This window comes from Panthera pardus, unplaced genomic scaffold (assembly GCF_024362965.1).
Source record: "Panthera pardus isolate Hobbes unplaced genomic scaffold, ASM2436296v1 HiC_scaffold_8, whole genome shotgun sequence".
NCBI classification, from domain to species: Eukaryota; Metazoa; Chordata; class Mammalia; order Carnivora; family Felidae; genus Panthera; species Panthera pardus.
In genome coordinates, this window is record NW_026527013.1 from 60,133,141 (window position 1) to 60,151,997 (window position 18,857).

The 18,857-nt window shown below is 41.4% G+C and overlaps 2 protein-coding genes across 7 annotated transcripts in view; one reads left to right on the forward strand and one right to left on the reverse strand.

Moving 5' to 3' along the window:
- The window catches only part of LOC109261385 (solute carrier family 41 member 3-like), a 319,912-nt gene that overhangs the window by 72,838 nt on the left and 228,217 nt on the right, over positions 1 to 18,857 (forward strand). The window lies entirely within an intron of this gene.
- The window catches only part of SLC41A3 (solute carrier family 41 member 3), a 55,331-nt gene continuing 54,439 nt past the window's right edge, over positions 17,966 to 18,857 (reverse strand). For all 4 annotated transcript variants that reach the window (XM_053896895.1, XM_053896896.1, XM_053896898.1 and 1 more), the window contains one exon: positions 17,966 to 18,855. In XM_053896895.1, the coding sequence (XP_053752870.1) occupies positions 18,646 to 18,855 (210 nt within the window). In that variant the 3' untranslated portion in view covers positions 17,966 to 18,645. The remainder of the gene's footprint in view (positions 18,856 to 18,857) is intronic.

The window sequence follows — 18,857 nt, forward strand, 5'->3', positions numbered from 1 at the left end:
GTGAAACTGAGCTTTGACTAATGAGGGAGATCAGCGGAAGCCACTGGCCCAGCAGCCAGGCCCACAGCTCACAAAAGAAGAAAGTTTTATTAGCAGAGCATTTCACCATCAGAGCTGATTGCTTTCCAGGCCCTGAGCTGTGGGATGTTCATTTTTAGAGACACATAGCAAAATGCACCAGTGGGGTGGTCCTGTACACAAAGGGTGCTAGTCCAATCCCTCCCTCCCTACTCTCACTCTCTATCTCTGATCCAATTAACCTAACACTCCAGCTTTCTTCTGTCTAGAATGCCCCTTCTCCATTTCTTGTGTCAAACCCATACACCTGGGGCCTACTAGACACCACCTCCTTCAGGAAGCCACCCTGATACCTCCAGCAGCAGATGAACATGTGTTGTGCTTTGAATATCCCTCCCCTTGCACCTATGAACAGGTGACTGTACTGTAATTATGTCCCTGCCTTGTCTTCCCAACTGGACCATGAATTCTTCAGGTGGGATCTATGTGTGGTTCATCTTGGCGGGGGGGGGGGGGGGGGCAATGTCATTTGGCTGAATATCCAGCATATGGGCTTCTCAGACAGGAAGCCACATAGGCAATGTATCTGTGGGAAAGTGAATGATTCAGTGTGTGCAAGTGCAGGGTGATGGTGAAAAAGTCTTCATGGGGACAGGTAGGAGAGTCCTAAAAGCCCACTAAATGACTGGGACTTGCCCTGAAGGGGAGAAGAGCCATGGATGGATTCTAAGGAGAGCAAAGCTGGTTGACCACACATTGAATTGTCCATCATAAAGAAAACCAAAACTCGGTGGGGGGAGCCACAAGACCCCCACCCTGTCCCTAGTACTTTTTCTTGCTTCCCCTGGCCCTGCTGTAAGGGGGAATGGAGCATCTTCTCTGGTCAGATGCAAGGACCATCCCTGGGCAGGGTCACAGCATGTTGAAAGACTGTGCACACAGTGCAGCTGGGCGTCACCAAAGCAGTCAGGGGACATCTTGGAGATTCCTCGTGTTTCTTAGAAGCCCACAGGGTAGCTCCCCGATAGCTATCTGAAACCACAAATTCACTGCCAAAAAATGTAAATACCTGTTTTCTGGAAACCAGGCTTTTACAGCCACCTTTCTGGCACCTTTCTGGCTGCTGTCTCTTGCCATAAATCCCCCAGAATGTCTGGATCCTCATGGAGTGCCCCTTTGAACTTTGAATTGGATAAACAGCCAATACCTCAGGCCTCTTAGAAGGACTGCTCCACACTACTGTTATAAAAAGGAAAAACCATCACAGTGGAGAGATCCAACTACTGCATTACAGTCAAGAAACTCAGTGGCAAGCTTCAGTGACCCCTAAGCCACTTTGGGGCCCACACCCACACCACTTCTGACTCCCACACAGGCTGGTTCATGGGACTTTGTTACCCTGTTGTGAACTCTTGGTCACAATTACCACAGGCACAGGACCCAAATGCTCCCCTTCGTCCTTCTGAAAATGTTGGGCAATGTTAGTGTAGGAGGGTAATACACAATCTCTGCATTTCTGCCCTGCAATCCTCTTGTGATAATTCCCTTAAGTCATTTTTTCATTTAGTTGTTCTGGTGACTTCCCAAGTACTACCTCACTATACACTCCTCCCACTGGGGCATGCGCAGCCCCAATTCTGTGTGGGGAGGATGCAAAACAATATCTATGATACATCTTTCTGGAGCTTTTATTACAGGATTTGGTAGAACTTCCCCCCTTTTTCTAAACATGGAAGAAAAGACAGAGAAGAGCAGGGGAGAGGAGAAGTGTTCCAAGAAAAAACCCAGTCACGATGGGGACAGAGGGATGAAACTGCAACTAGAGCGACCTCTCCTCTTCTGGCTATAGACGTGGGATACCCTCTTGATTTGAATCCCATGCAGAGAACTCCAGAGCAGCTTGCAAGGGTACTTCTTGTACCCCTTCCAGCCTCTGACCAATCTCCTGTACCATGTCGCCAGACTCCCTGGAGCTCAGCATCTTTTTTTCTTTCCATTTAAAATGTATAGAGTATGGCTCGACCTCCCCAGTATTTGATCCCTGCCTTGGCCATCCCCCATGACAGATTAAACTGACTTAACTTTATTTTGTTTGCCATTCTGGTTCTTGCTTGGCAGCCTAAAACACAAGTGTCTTAGAATAAGACATGAGGAACATGATGGTCACTCCATGCCAGCCCTAGCTCTGGCCAAAGGAGGAGGCTGGGGTCATACCCTCAAGCTGCCTGGTGTGGAGGAGTTTCCTTTTGAGAACACACTCCAGGGCTTTATTACTGCTGCTAGTGCCTTGGGTGGAGGAGGTACCAGGGCCACACTGGGGGCTGAACTGGAGGCAGAGGATGCTCCAGGGCCACACTGAGATGCTGTGCTGGAGATGGGGGTCCTTCACTTCAGGCTGGGTGGGGAATGGCAGGCACTATCTGCTCTGTCTCCTGGTCCCCTTTAGGCTTCTGTGTTTCTTTACTGAACAACCAGGCAGGTATAGCTGGCTCATGCCGGCAGCATTTTCTACTGCCTCTGACACCTGCTGAGCCTCCTGGGTTTGGGAAGGATTGCAGCTGTTGGAGTCAGCAGAAGGGGAGGGCCTTGCTGTGATGGCATGGCCCTCCATCTTGGGTTTCTCAGAATTCAAAATCCAGGAGGTGGCCGTCACACTGTTAAACTTCCAGGATGTTGATGGGTCCTAGATCTGGTCCCACACATAGACCATGTTCATCATCACCTGAGTCACCTGGGGGTCCTTGGTGTCATGGAGTGGCTCATTGTAAGGCCTGAGTTCCTTCTCCTGCACCACATTATGTATCTCTCATAATATCTTCTAACATTCTTCTGTCACTGGGGTTGAGGACCGTCAGTTTTCTCAAGAGGTTTTCACATTCAAGAAGGAAGAATTTTGGATATAGTATTGCCCCTTCAGGATCTGCTTCCATAGCTGCCAGAAGTCCTCTCCCACAAAAGGCAGGGGCACCAGTGACCATGGTGACAGACTGGTTCCCAGGATCCACACATCCATCACGGGGCCAGAAGAGTTCTGAGGGAGCATAAGTTGGGGGGTGGGGACTGCCACAGTAGATGTTCAGCTTATGGCTGATGGTGAACTCATTGCTGAGGCCAAAGTCTACAATTTTTATGTTCAGGTTAACACCAAAAAGTAGTCTCTCCAGCTTCAGTCCCTGAAGGTGGATACCCTTCACAGGTGGAAGGTGGATCCACTGTGGATACCCTGCACAGTGGATACTAGCTGCTAGAATTTGCCTTGAGACTCTTTCTGTGTCATGCAGCCATGGCCCAGTAAATAACCAAATATGTCACCCCCACTAATGTACTCTGAGGAAGAGTGTTTCTGTATTGTCAGTCACCTGGAGCATTTTTATGATATTGGTGTGATCACAGCCCTTCATGCTATGGACTTCACAGAAAAGGCTTAGGAAGCTGGAGGTCTGCTGACTCTTGTTAATGACCTTCCTGAAGGAAGACAGCATTTATGAGATTTACCCCAATAAAATCATCAGCACAGTCTTCTTCAGCAGCCTCAGAGGCCAAATGACAGTGGGTTGATCTATTCAAAATGTTGGGGAAAAAAATGTCAACCAACAATCCTACTCTGGCAAAACTGTCTTTAAAAAATGAGAGAGAGATTGTTGATTCATTATATTATACACCTTAAACTAACATAACATATGTTTATAAAAGTTCAGAAAGAAAGAGAAAGAGAAAGGGAAGGGAAGGAAGGAGGAAGGGGAGGAAGGGACAAAGGGAGAAAGGGAGGGTGGTAAGGAAGGAAAGGGAAGGGGAGAAAGGAAAGGAAAGGAAAGGAAAGGAAAGGAAAGGAAAGGAAAGGAAAGGAAAGGAAAGGAAAGGAAAGGAAAGGAAAGGAGGAAGGCAAGGAAGGGGAAGAAGGGAAGGAAGGAAGGGAACGGAAGGAGAGGGACCAGCAGAAAGGATTTGGAAGGAAGAATGGAATGGAAGAAAGGATGGAAGGGAGGGAGGGAGGGAAGGAAGGAAGGAAGGAAGGAAGGAAGGAAGGAAGGAAGGAAGGAAGGAAGGAGAAAAGAAGGAGGGAGCGAGGAAGGAAGAAAAGGAGGGAGGGAAGGAAAAAGAGAGGGAGGGAGAAAAGGAAGGAAGGATGGAAGGGAGGGAGGATGGATGGAGGGATTCTCCCCCCTCCCCCCCAAAAAACAAGGGATAAATTAAGACATTCCCAGATATGCCAAAGCTTAGAACTTTGCTATGTCTAGACCAGCCCTGCAATGAAGGCAGTCATTCAGGCTGAAATTAAAAGGAAATGGAAAGTAACTCAAAGTCTTATGAAGAAATAAAGAACTCTGGTAAAAAGAAATACATGGATGAGTATAAAAGCTAGTATCATTATAACTTTAGTTTCCATCTCTGCTTTTTCCTTTCTACATTAAGAGACTAATGTAGTTTTTTAAAAGAAGTATTACTCTATGTTTTAGACTCACAATCCAAAAGTATATACTTTTGTGACATCACTAACTGAAAGGAGGTGGGGTCAGAGCTGTAAAGGAGCAGAGTGTTTCCATGCTATTGAAGTTAAACTAGTATAAATACACATTAGGGTATTATAACTTACTATGTTAAATGTAATTCCCATGATAACCATGAAGAAAGCAGCTATACACAAAAGGATATGAGAACATAATGTAAACATTTCACTAGAAAAAATCAACTAAACACGAGAAGACAGTAATGCAGGAAATAAGGTACCAAAAACAAAAACAAAAACAAAAAAAACCCCAACGCTATAAAGCACACGGAAAGCAAACAGCAAAGTGATAGAAACAAATCCCTCCTTACCAGTAATTACTTCAAACAAAAGTGGATTAAACTCTCCAGTCAAAAAGCAGAGATTGGCAGAATGGATTTAAAAATATGATTGAAGTATTTGCTGTCTACAAGAGACTGATTTTAGATCAAAAGACATAAATAGAGTTAAAGGGAAAGTATGGAAAGATATTCTATACAAATAGCACCCAAAAAGATCAGGGGTGGTTATACTATCAGACAAAATTAATTTTAAATAAAATACATCCACGTTCATAGTAGCATAGTAAACAATAGCTAAAATGTGGAAACAACCCAAATGTACATCAATGGATGAATGGATAACCAAAGTGTGGTCTATACATACAAAAGAATATTTTCCTGTCTTGAAAAAGAAGGAAGTTAGGCTACAACATAGAAGAACCTTGAGAAAAGGTGAAATGCTTTTCATCTCCAAGGTATGCCTGTATTTTTGATATGTGAAAAAGACTGGAGAAGCATTGAGACCTCACTCTGAATCCGACAAAATAAATGTATAGGGGGAATTGGAAAGGTTAAAAGCATCTGTACCAGTCAGTGTTCTCTAGAGAAACAGGACCAATAGGATATATATAGATATCCAGAAAAAGATTTATTAGGTGGGATTGATTTACACAATAACGGAAGTTGAGAAGGAAGTCCCACAATCTGCCATCTGCAAGCTGGAGGCCCACGAAAGCCAGTGGTATTGTTCTAGTCCCAACTTTCACACCTGACAACCAGGGGAGCCAGTGGTGCTAAGTCCCAGTCTGAGTCCAAAGGCCTGAAAAACAGCAGCATAAATGTCCAAGAGTAGGAGTAGATGGATACCCCAGCTCAATCACAGGACAAATTTGCCCTCCCTCTGCTGTTTTGTTCTATTAAGGCCCTCAATGGATTAGATGATGCCCAGTCTCATGAGGAATGGCGATCTTCTTTCTCAATCTACTGCTCCAACTGCTAATCTCTTCTGGAAACATTCTCACAGATACACCCAGAACTAAAATGTTATCGGCTATCTGAGTACCCCTTAACCCAAGTAAGCTGGCATATAAAATTAACCATCACAGCATATAATGAATTTGGATCTACCCTTTTTAAAAAAATTTTATTTATTTATTTTTATTTATTTATTTTTTGAGTTGCAGGTGGTTTATTTGCAAGATAATTCCAGAGATAGAGTAGGAAGTTGGCAGAGTGATACAGAGAAAAGCAAAACTAATGGTGCACTATTGAAATATTTGCTTTGAATAGTTAGGGTTAAATTTTTCTGGGATCATAAAGATGTGCATAAAATCATCTCCAACATTGTCTTTCCCAAACACAAGAGGCTGGGGCATTCATCCACCAGGCACTTTTGCTCATTGATTGAGGGTTACCTCCAGCATTGTTATCTTTCCCCCATCAATTCTGGGCTTCTGTTGGGTAATGGATGAATGGTATCCTGTGGTTTTGGAGAAGGCCCTGAGGAAAAAATTGGAAAATTCCATGGTGCTAATTTTAGTTTGGAAGAACCTAGGATTACAGGATCAGCTGCAACTGCAGCTAAACTCACTGGTAAGCTGATGTTATAGGCACACCTGCCATAGTCTGTGCTTCCATGAACAAATCTCTCATTCGGCCTTCAAGATGCTTGAATCTCTAAGAGGCAAATTTAATTACCAGGTTTATTGGAACAAACTATAATAGTTGTTATTGCAACTAATCCTAAAGCCCTATTAAGTACTCATCATCTCTTTCTTGGAATTTAATTGTTCTAGTACTTCAGCTAGACTAAGCTATATGGTCCAAACTCCTGGTTACCTTGTCCATGCCAGGTCATTATTAACACCAGGAAAAGAGGAATGGAGACACCTCTTTTTGTTTTATTTTTTTAAATTATTTTTTATTTTTTAAAATTTACATCCAAATTAGTTAGCATATAGTGAAACAATGATTTCAGGAGTAGATTCCTTAATGCCCCTTAGCCATTTAGCCCATCCCCCTTCCCACAACCCCTCCAGGAACTCTCAGTTTGTTCTCCATATTTATGAGTCTCTTCTGTTTTGTCCCCCTCTCTGTTTTTATATTATTTTTGTTTCCCTTCCCTTATGTCCATCTGTTTTGACTCTTAAAGTCTTCACATGAATGAAGTCATATGATTTTTGTCTTTCTCTGACTAATTTCACTTAGAATAATACCCTCCAGTTCCATCCACGTAGTTGCAAATGGCAAGATTTCATTCTTTTGGATTGAAGTAATACTCCATTGTATATATATGCCACATTTTCTTTATCCATTCATCCATCGATGGACATTTAGGCTCTTTCCATAATTTGGTTATTGTTGATAGTGCTGCTATAAACAAGGGGGTGCATGTGTTCCTTCGAAACAGCACACCTGTATCCCATGGATAAATGCCTAGTAGTGCAATTGCTGGGTTGTAGGGTAGTTCTATTTTTGTTTTTTTGAGGAACCTCCATACTGTTTTCCAGAGTGGCTGCACCAGCTTGCATTGCCACCAACAATGCAAAAGAGATCCTCTTTCTCCACATCCTTGCCAACATCTCTTGTGGCCTGAGTTGTTAATGTTAGCCATTCTGACAGGTGTCAGGTGGTATCTCATTGTGGTTTTGATTTGTATTTCCCTGATGATGAGTGGTGTTGAGACTTTTCTCATGTGTTAGTTGGCCATCTGGATGTCTTCCTTGGAGAAGTGTCTATTCATGTCTTTTGCCCATTTCTTCATTGGATTGTTTTTTGGGTGTTGAGTTTGATAAATTCTTTATAGATTTTGAATACTAACTCTTTATCTGATCTGTCATTTGCAAATATCTTCTCCCATTCTGTCGGTTGACTTTTAGTTTTGCTGATTGTTTCCTTCGCTGTGCAGAAGCTTTTTATTTTGATGAGGTCCCAGTAGTTCATTTTTGCTTTTGTTTCCCTTGCCTCTGGAGACGTGTTGAGTAAGAAGTTGCTGCGGGCAAGATGAAAGAGGTTTTTGCCTGCTTTCTCCTCGAGGATTTTGATGGCTTCCTGTCTTACATTGAGGTCTTTCATCCATTTTGAGTTTATTTTTGTGTATGGTGTAAGAAAGTGGTCCAGGTTCATTTTTCTGCATGTCGCTGTCCAGTTTTCCCAGCACCACTTGCTGAAGAGACTGTCTTTATTCCATTGGATATTCTTTCCTGCTTTGTCAAAGATTAGTTGGCCATATATTTGTGGGTCCATTTCTGGGTTCTCTATTCTGTTCCATTGATCTGAGTGTCTGTTCTTGTGCCAGTACCATACTGTCTTGATGATTACAGCTTTGTAGTATAGCTTGAAGTCTGGGATTGTGATGCCTCCTGCCTTGGTTTTCGTTTTCCAGATTGCTTTGACTATTCACGGTCTTTTCTGGTTCCATACAAATTTTAGGATTATTTGTTCTAGCTCTGTTAAGAATGCTGGTGTTACTTGGATCGGGATTATATTGAATATGTAGATTGCTTTGGTAGATATCGACATTTTAACAATATTTGTTCTTCCTATCCAGGAGCATGGAATCTTTTTCCATTTTTTGGTGTCTTCTTCAATGTTTTTCATAAGCTTCCTATAGTTTTCAGTGTATAGATTTTTCACCTCTTTGGTTAGATTTATTCCTAGGTATTTTATGGTTTTTGGTCCAACTGTAAATGGGATTGATTCCTTGATTTCTCTTTCTGTCACTTCATTGTTGGTGTATAGGAATGCAACTGATTTCTGTGCATTGATTTTAAATCCTGCAACTTTGCTGAATTCATGGATCAGTTCTAGCAGTTTTTTGGTGGAATCTTTTGGGTTTTCCATATAGAGTATCATGTCGCCTGCAAAGAGTGAAAGTTTGACCTCCTCCTGGCTGATTTGGATGCCTTTTATTTCTTTGTGTTGTCTGATTGCAGAGTCTAAGACTTCCAATACTATGTTGAATAACAGTGGTGAGAGTGGACATCCCTGTCTTGTTCCTGACCTTAGGGGGAAAGCTCTCAGTTTTTCTCCATTGAGGATGATATTAGCATTGGGTCATTCATGTATGGCTTTTATGATCTTGAGGTATGATTGGATCTACCCTTCTATTGCCCACATTGTTACTGATGGTCAGGGCCTCCTTCTCTATTCTGCCTCCCTCCCTCCCTCTGCTGATTTGTCTATTTTCATTTCTCCCTCTGCTTCTTTCCCAGGTCATTCTCTGTCATGCTTAATGAGCGTTTCCAAGTCATTTTCACCCAACCCATCCCCCATCCTCTATTTTACCATCTGTTTGGAACCCAGCTCTCCCTTACTCAACTCCATTTCCCTTGTTCTTATTTGTCTCTTTTTTCATCTCCCACCCTTTCTGGGCCTTAGCAGAGATGGAAGAAAGATGGCCCTTACCCAGGAAGGCCAATGGGAATATAAACTCATCCTGGTAGGTACAGCCAGTTGAATGGGATTGGGGACAGAACACACATTGTCACGGGACAGAAACCACTCATCTTCCCCTGTCCAGGGTTAAGGGCCCTCTCTGTAGGATGGCAGTGAAGGGGTACACCAGGTATCAGCAGCGCCTGGCTGAGGGAGGAGGTGGGGTGTGGTCTTAGGAGAGAACTGGGGTCAGCAGAATCCCAGCAAGGGAGAGGGCTCAGCAGCCTCCTGTTGCCCTCCAGAGCCACGAGGGAATAGGCTGGGGCCAGGGAGGGAATCCACCTCCAGAGTGAGGATTCGAGAGTAAAGTGGGAAGGATGGATCAATGGATGATATATATACATCAGTCAATGGACACTTGGGGTGTTGCCATAATTTGACTATTGCAGATAACGTTCCTATAAACATCAGGGTGCATGTGTCCCTTTGAAAAACATGATAAACTAACTGGAATTTAAATAAAAACTTAAAAAAATAAGTATTAAAAAACTAGTCTTTGAATACTAGTTTTGCACCATCCATATTCTACTCATTCTAAACACATTCTGTTTACTGTCTTTGCATACTCACACACACACTGACTCCCCAATTCATAGCAAATTGTGTATAATTCAATCTCTCTGCACATTTCTTTTGCTCTATTCAAATGTCACTCTTTCATTTGACAATCATCGCTTGCACACTGTGTGCTATTTAATACGTTCTTTGTGCACAATTGCCTGCAGTTCAAGAGTCGCTCTTTGCACACTCACTGTGGGTTTTCCAACAGACATTATTTCCACCTCCAATCCAATCTTCACTCCAGGCTACTCATTCAGTGCCAGTTAGCTCTACCTGCCTGCACATTCAGTGTCTGTGACTCACAAAACTATGTGTGCAAATGACCAACCTCTCATATATAATCCTTTTGCACAATCCAACTTCCACTCATTAAAACCAACATCATGGTATCCAATGCTCACTCTTGGCACACTCACTATCTGCAATAAATACTCTATGTATGTTCGTTCTGTTCCATCCAACTTACAATACCTGCCCACTCATTCTGAGCTATTCAAACATCTCTCACACACCGACTGTACTTCAACAATTACACTGGATTACTCACCACCACTTGTGACTTAATATCCACTCCTCCCACACTCATTATTGCTATTCCAATGCCACTCCTTGCACTCACATTGTATGCTTTTCAAGAACAACCTCATACACATTATACTCATTCTGCACCATCCAAATTCCATTCACTACACCCATTCCATGCCATTGGACAATCATCCCTTACATACTCCGTGTGAAATTCCAAAACTATATGTATTCTTGGCAGGTCCTACCAACTTCCTTTCCTTGCAAACCCATTATTTTCCAATTAATAATTGATATTCACACTGTATACCATTCAACATCCTCTCTGTGCACATTTAGTGTTTCCATAACCACTCTTTCCACACTCACTGTGATTTGCAAACCACTCTTTGGATAATCACAGTGTGAAATTCAACAACTATTCTTTGCACATGCATTATGTACAGCCCAATCCCTTTCCTAGAACACTCACTGTTTGCTATTCAACAATCTCTCTTAATGCACTCCATCTTCTCCATCCAGTACCACTCCTCTGCCATTCAACAATCACTTCCTGCACACTTGCTCCATGCGAATCAATAGGCACTCTTTTTTAACTCATTCTGCACTTTGCAGTTTCCATTCTTTGCACACTGTGCCATTCAACAATAAATCCTTGCAAACTCACTGTGCTATTCTTCCACTCATTGTGCGCTCATGTGTAATCTAGCAATCACTCTACAAGTATTTCCTATCACCCAACTTCCACTCCTTGCACACTAAACTTTGTGCATTCAACAACCACTCTATGCTCACTCACTGTATGATACAACCACCATTCTTTTCACACTCATTCCCCTCCATCTAAATGCCATTACTTTCACACTCAGTCTTGGCTAGTCTACAACTTCTCCTTGAATACTATGTGCTATTCTTGAGCTTAACCTTGATTTTTATTTTTCTTTAGATTTTTCTTTCTTGACATTGGTCTTGATCTTCTCTTTAATGCTAACTTTGAATGTTCCTTGGCCTTGTTTTGATTCTAACTCAGACAAACTTAACATTTCTTTACTTTTAGCCTTGATTTTAGCTTTGATTATGATCTTGACCTTGAGCTTTCTTGTGACTCACTCATCCTTTTCTATAAAGTGTCTAGACAATGTATAGCCCTGAATGTGAAGTTGCATTTAACCTTGAACTTCACCTAAAACTTGGTTTTGGCATCAATGTTGGTTTTAAGTACAAACTTAAACATGACCTGTACTTTTTTTTTTTAATTAAAGTTATTTAACATACAGTGTAGTCTTGGCTTCAGGAGTAGAACCCAGTGATTCATCTCATACATATGACACCCATTGCTCATCCCAACAAGTGTCCTCCTCAATACCTATCACCGATTTAGCCCATGCATCCAACCAACACCCCTGCAGTAACCCTCAGTTTGTTCTCTGTATTTAAGAGTCTCTTATGGTTTGCCTCCCTCTCTGTTTTTATCTTATTTTTCCTTCCATCGCTTTAGGTTCATCTGTTGAGTTTCTCAAATTGCACATATGCGTGAAATCATGTATCTTTCTCTGACCGACTTATTTCACTTAGCATACTGCCCTCCAGTCCATCCACATTGTTGCAAATGGCAAGATGTTATTCTTTCTTATCACCAAATGCTATTCCATCGTGTGTGTGTGTGTGTGTGTGTGTGTGTGTGTGTGTGTGTGTGTGTGTACGTACCACATCTTCTTTATCCATTCATCAGCCAATGGACATTTGGGCTTTTTCTACAATTTGGATATTGCTGATAACATTGCTATAAACACTGGGATGAATGTGCCCCTTCAAATCAGCATTTTTGTATCCTTTGGATAAATTCCTAGTAGTGCAACTGCTGGGTAGTAGGGTAGTTCTATTTTTATTTTTTTGAGGAACATCCACACTATTCTCCAGAGTGACTGAGCCAGTTTGCATTCCCACCAAGTGTTCAAAAGGGTTCCCCTTTCTTCACATCCTCACCAACATCTGTTGTTGTCTGAGTTGTTCATTTTTTCCCATTCTGAGAGGTGTTAGGTGGTATCCCATTGCTGTTTTGATTTGTATTTCTCTGATGATGGGTGATGTTGAGCATCTTTTCATGTGTTTGTTACCCATCTAGATGTCTTCTTTGGAAAAGAGTCTGTTCATGTCTTTTGCACATTTCTTCACTGGATTGTTTTTGGGTGTTCTTTGTAGATTCTGGATACTAACCCTTTATCTGATATGTTATCTGCAAACATCTTCTCCCATTCCATCAGTTGCCTTTTTTTTTTGGTTTCCTTTGCTGTGCAGAAGTTTTTGTCTTGATGAGGTCTCCATAGTTCATTTTTGCTTTTATTTCCCTTGCCTCCAGAGGCATGTCAAGTAAGAAGTTGCTGCCTGTTTTCTCCTGTAGGATTTTGATGGTTTCTCATTTCACATTTACATCTTTCATCCATTTTGAATTTATTTTTGTGTATGGTGTAAAAAAGTGTTAGTTTCATTCTTCTGCATGTCCCTGTCCAGTTCTCCCAGCACCATTTGCTAGAGATGCTCTCTATTTTCCATTGGATGCTCTTTCCTGCTTTGTCAAAGAGGAGTTAATTAAAAAATACATGGAAGCAAATGAAAATAAAAACACAAGAGTCCAAACCCTTTCAGTTGCAGCAAAGGCAGTTCTTACAGGAAAATACATTGCAATTCAGGCCTATCTCAAGAAGCAAGAAAGGTCCCAAATATACAACCTAACCTTACACTTAAGAAGCTAGAAAAGGAGCAGCAAATAAAGCTCAAAGCCAGTAGAAAAGGGGAAATAATAAATACTAGAGCAGAAATAAACAATATAGAATAAAAAAAAACACACATTAAAAAAAACAGATCAATGAAACTAAGAGTTGGTTTTTTGAAAGACTAAACAAAATTTATAAACCACTAGACAGACTACTTGAAAAGAGGGCCAAATAGATAAAATCACAAATGAAAAACGGAAGATCACAACCAATACTATAGAAAAATAAATAATTATAACAGAATACTATGAAAATTATGTACTGACAAGCTGGACAATCTGGAAGAAATGGACAAATTCCTAGACATTCACACACTACCAAAACTCAAACAGGGAAGAAACAGAAAATTTGAATAGGCCCATAACAAGGAAAGAAATGAAGCCAGTTATCAAAAATCTCTCAACAATTAAGAGTCTTGGGCTAGATGGCTTCCCAGGGAAATTCTACCAGACATTTAAAAAACAGTTAATACTGGGGCGCCTGGGTGGCTTGGTCAGTTGAGTGTCCAACTGTGGCTTAGGTCATGATCTCACTGTGGGTTCGAGCCCCGTGTCAGGCTCTGTGCTGACAGCTCAAGCCTGAAGCCTGCTTCGGATTCTGTGTGTGTGTCTCTCTCTGCCCCTACCCTGCTCATACTCTGTCTCTCAACAATAAATAAATGTTAATAACAATTATAAAAAAAAAGAGTTAATACCTATTCTCAAACTGTTCCAAACAATAGAAATTGAAGGAAAGCTTCTAAACTCATTCTATGAAGGGAGCATTACCTTGATTCCAGAACCAGACAATGACCCCACTAAACAGGAGAATTACAGGCCAATATCCCTGATGAACTTGGATGCAGAAATTCTCAGCAAGATACTAGCAAATCGAATTCAACAGTACATTAACAGAATTATTCACCATGATTGAGTGAGGTTCATTTCTGGGCTGCAGAGCTGGTTCAATATTTGCAAGTCAATCAATGTGATACACCATATGAGTAGATAGGATAAGAACCATATGATCCTTAAAATAGATGCAGAAAAAGCATTTGACAAAATACAGCATCATTTCTTGATAAAAACCCTCAAGGAAGTAGGGGTAGAAGGAACATACTTCAATATCATAAAAGCCATATATGAAAGGCCCACAGCTAATATCATGCTCAATGGGGAAAAACTGAGAGATTGCCCCTAAGATCAGGAACACGACAGGGATGTCCACTCTCACCACTGCTCTTCAAAATACTGCTGGAAGTCCTAGCTGGAGCAGACAACAAAAAAGAAATAAAAGGCATCCAAATTGGCAAGGAAGAAGTCAAACTTTCACTCTTTGCAGATGACATGATACTCTACATGGAAAACCTGAAAGACTCCAAAAAACTGTTAGAGCTGATCCATGAATTCAGCAAAGGCACAGGATATAAAATCAATATATAGAAGTTTATACACCAATAATGAAGTAGCAGAAAGAGAAACCAAGGAATCTATCCCATTTACAATTGCACCTAAACCATAAAATACTTAGGAATAAACCTAACCAAAGAGATGAAGATCTGTCTGATGAAAACTATAGAAAGCTTATGAAAGAAATTGAAGAAGACACAAAGAAATGGCAAAACATTCTACACTCGTGGATTGGAGAAACAAATATTGTTAAAATGTCAATACTATGCAAAGCAATTGACACATTCAATGGAATTCCTATCAAAATTCTTCACAGAGCTAGAAAAAACAATCCTAAAATTTGTATAAAATCACAAAAGACCCTGAAAAGAAAAGTAATCTTGAAAAAGAAAACCAAAGCTGGAGGCATCACAATTCCGGACTTTAAGCTGTATTATAAAGTGTAATCATCAAGCAAGTAAGGTATTGGCACAAAAACAAGACACATAGATCAATGGAATATAATAGAGACCCAGAAATGGACCCATAAATATATGGCCAACTAATTTTTGACAAGGCAGGAAAATGCGTTTTTTTTTAAGTTTACTTATTTATTTTGAGAGAGAGAGAGATAGAGATTGAGAGAGAGATTGAGAGAGTGAGCGCAGAAGAGTGGAAGAGAGGGAGAGAGAGAATCTCAACAGACTCCATGCTGCGAGCGCAGAGCCAGAAGCAGGCTCAATCTCACAAACAGTGAGATTATGACCTGAGCCAAAACCAAGAGTCAGAAGCTTAATCAACTTTGCCACCCAGGTGCTTCAAGGATGACCTGTACTTTAAATTTCTCCTTGACTTTGATGTAAACCCTGGTTCAGACCCACTTTATCATGCGTAGAACTATAACTTGAACTGGACTTGGACTTTGACCTTATTGTAGTGTTGCCCTGACTTGAAGTTTAGTTTGATTTGTCTTTTTAACTGATCTTAGTCTTGAACTTGGCCCAGACTTTGAATCTGAGCTTGAATTTTACTTTGATCTTGACCTTGACACTAAATCAGATTTACTTTTTGCTCCTGATTATAATCCATACTATGTGTTGCCCAATCCCTCCTGTCTTTCACCTTTAACATGACCTTAACACATTGAAATCTGCCTTTACCTTGACCCTGGTTTAGACCACATTCTGACCCAGATTATCATCCAGACCTTCTAAATATAAACTTGATTTTAACCCCGATCTTGACTTTAAATTGGAACTTAACCTTGACTTTTGATCCTGAACTTGAATTTTATCATGACTTTGTTCATAATTCAGACCACCACCTGTCTCAGACTCTCATGTATAGGTCTACTCCAGAATATGAACTTGAAATTGATCTTGATATTAACCTTGAACTATGTCTAGGTCTTAACACATGACCTTAACCTTAACCTTGTACTTGACCTTGATGCTGACCTCAATGAAAATCTGTCCCTAATATGTTAATCAAGTTTCACTTCAAACACAAACTTGACCCCTTGATTCTTAATCCATAAGGACTTTGACCTTAAAGTGACCATGAAATTGACCTTGACCTTGATTCAGTTCCTCATCGGGTTCCTGATTGTTGTTCAAGATAATATCTAGATCAAACTATGAATTTGACCTTGATCTTGACTTTGTCCATGATTCACACCCAATTCTTTGTCTAATCATCGAGGACATGTGTAGCCATGATTGTGAACTTAAATACAGATCCTCCTCAGTTTATGATGGGTTACATCCCAATAAACACATTTTAAGTCAAACATAAGTGGAAAATGCATCGAATACACCTAACCTATCAAACATCAGAGCTTAATCGTTTCCCACAAAGCTATTAGATAACAAAGTATTGACTATCTCCTATAATTTCAATACTCTTCTGAAAGTGACAAACAGAATGGCTGTAAGGATAGTAATTGTTATCCCCCACAATTGCTTGGCTGACAGACAGCTGCAGCTGTTGCTAACTGCCCCACGTCACCACAGAGTATCATACCATACCAATAACCCAGTAAAAGATCAAAACTCAAAATCTGAAGTACGGTTTCCATTGAATGCAGATTGCTTTCACATCACTGTGAAGTTGAAAAATCAGAAGTCGAATCGTCATACATCAGGGATGATCTGTATGTTCCTGGTCTTGGAACTGATCTTGACCTTAACTATAAATTGACCTTAAACTTGATACTGATGTTGAATTTGACCTTGACTTTCACCTTGATTCAAATCCTCATCATCTTCCTATTGTCCAGACCATATCTACATCTGTGAATTAAGTTGGATCTAAACAACCATGACTTTGACCAAGGAATTGACCTTATCCTTCTGCCTGATTCAGGCCCTTGACACTATCAGCCAGAGCATGTACAGCTTTGCGATGTGAGGTTTAATCGAACCTTGAGTTTGGCTTCAATCTTAAATTTATATTCACCTTGACCCACTTCCTGCCCCTCACTCTTATCAAAACTCCATAGATAAAATTAACCCAGCTACTAACTTCAGTCCCATAGCAGGATTCATCCCAACTAAGATATTCAGCTCCACAACCAGATTTATACCCAATAATTCCTCAGCTTTGTGTGTGGATTTAACCCTGATGGCCACTTCAACACTGTAGCCAGATTCAGCTAGATGTTGACCTCAGTACTGGAGCTGCAGCAGGACTGTCCTTATGAGAACCACCTGGATTTATGCCTGATGGTGCCCTCAGTTCTGCAGCTAGGTTCATCACCTATGATGACCTTACCCCATAGGAAAATTCATCCCAGATTCTGACTTCAGCCCTGCATTAGGGATCATTTCCAATGATAACCTTACCTCATCTGGGTTCATCTCTGATGATGATCTCAGACCTGCACATGGATACATCTGTGATGATTTCAATGTGAAAGCTGTATTCAATCCTCATGTTTACCTCCTCTGTACAGAAAAATTCCTCCCCAATGTCGACTTCAACCTGGCAGAAAAATTCATCCCATAAATTTCCCTCATTCTAGCAAGAGGGTATATACCTGGTGATGTCCTCAGTCAAGGAACTATATGCATCTCCAGTGTTGACCTGTCTCACACATGTCTTCATCCAAGATGACATGAATAAGTAAATACCCGTTTCACCATGTGAAGATAATAATCCTCAACCCAAATCATGGCTAAAGTTGTTATGATGAGTGATTAAGAAACAGGAAGTAAACATTTTAAAAAGTGAGGACATTCTGGGGCAGTGCTTCTCAAATGTAAGAGTGCATCAGAACAACATGGGGCTTGTTAAACCCACCTTGCTGACCCCACCCCAAGACAGGCTGACTGGCAGGCCTAGGGGAAGGAGGATTAACAACTTCCATGTCTAACAAGTTTCCCTGACTTTGATGCTTCTCTGCTAGAGACCACAGTTTGAGAAATAGACACTAGAGAAATGCCAGAGGTATTTGTTACTTACAGACCCCAAGTCTTATGGTTGCATTAACTACCTTTAAAGACACAAAAGGCCAAGTACAATATAATCTATGTTTTATTTTATACTTTTGTGATCACTAAAATCTAAACAGAAGTTTGGCTTCAACATAAAAAAAGAAAAAGAAAAATAGTGACAGGATTAAATACCAAGAGCAGATCACAAGGGTATGCAAGGAAGGGCTGTCCTGGGAAGGGTTGCACATTTGCAGGCACATCAGCAGAATAGCCCATGAAGCTTGGATCTAGTCAGCCTGTGGGTAAGCCACAGCACAGTCCTGAGGTATAGGCACAGAAAGTGTTTCCTTCCTGCTCCTTCCAAGTACAGGCTGTGTGGACACAGAACACTGCCCACACATCCCCCCAGTGCACTGGACATACCTCTTCCTTCAGCGTCTTCAGGCCAGAGTCTCCTGCTCTCCACACACACACATGCACTTATTTGCACTCACCCAGCACATGAGTGCACACTCAAGCCCAGGAGCATGCAGTCACATGTACACAAACACTGCCTCTGATTTCAGGTCTCCTTCACCTTTACAGGCTCAGCTTCCAACTCCAGAGTCAAGATGTGTGAGTGTCCCTGGAAGACTGACAAAGGGTCACTGCAGAATCAGGGTGTTAACCATCCTTCCTGAGGACCTAGTCAGGGAGAAACTATTCTGTACCCTGCTGGTGGGAAGGAAAATTCTACTGAGCAAATACGGCTGCCTGGGCTCATTAGGGAGGCCCGGATGCTGGGTCTGAGATGTCATCCAGCCCTGCTTCACTCCTCAATAACCAGTTGATAAGGAAGCAGAGTGTCAGGAGGCCAGTCCCTAGCAGGTCCCCCAGCCCTGTGAGGTAGGGGATGCAGTGGCTGTCTGGATCCAGAGCCTGGTGCCACGTGAGCCGAACCATCACTTCTGCCAGGTACAGCAGAATTGTCACCT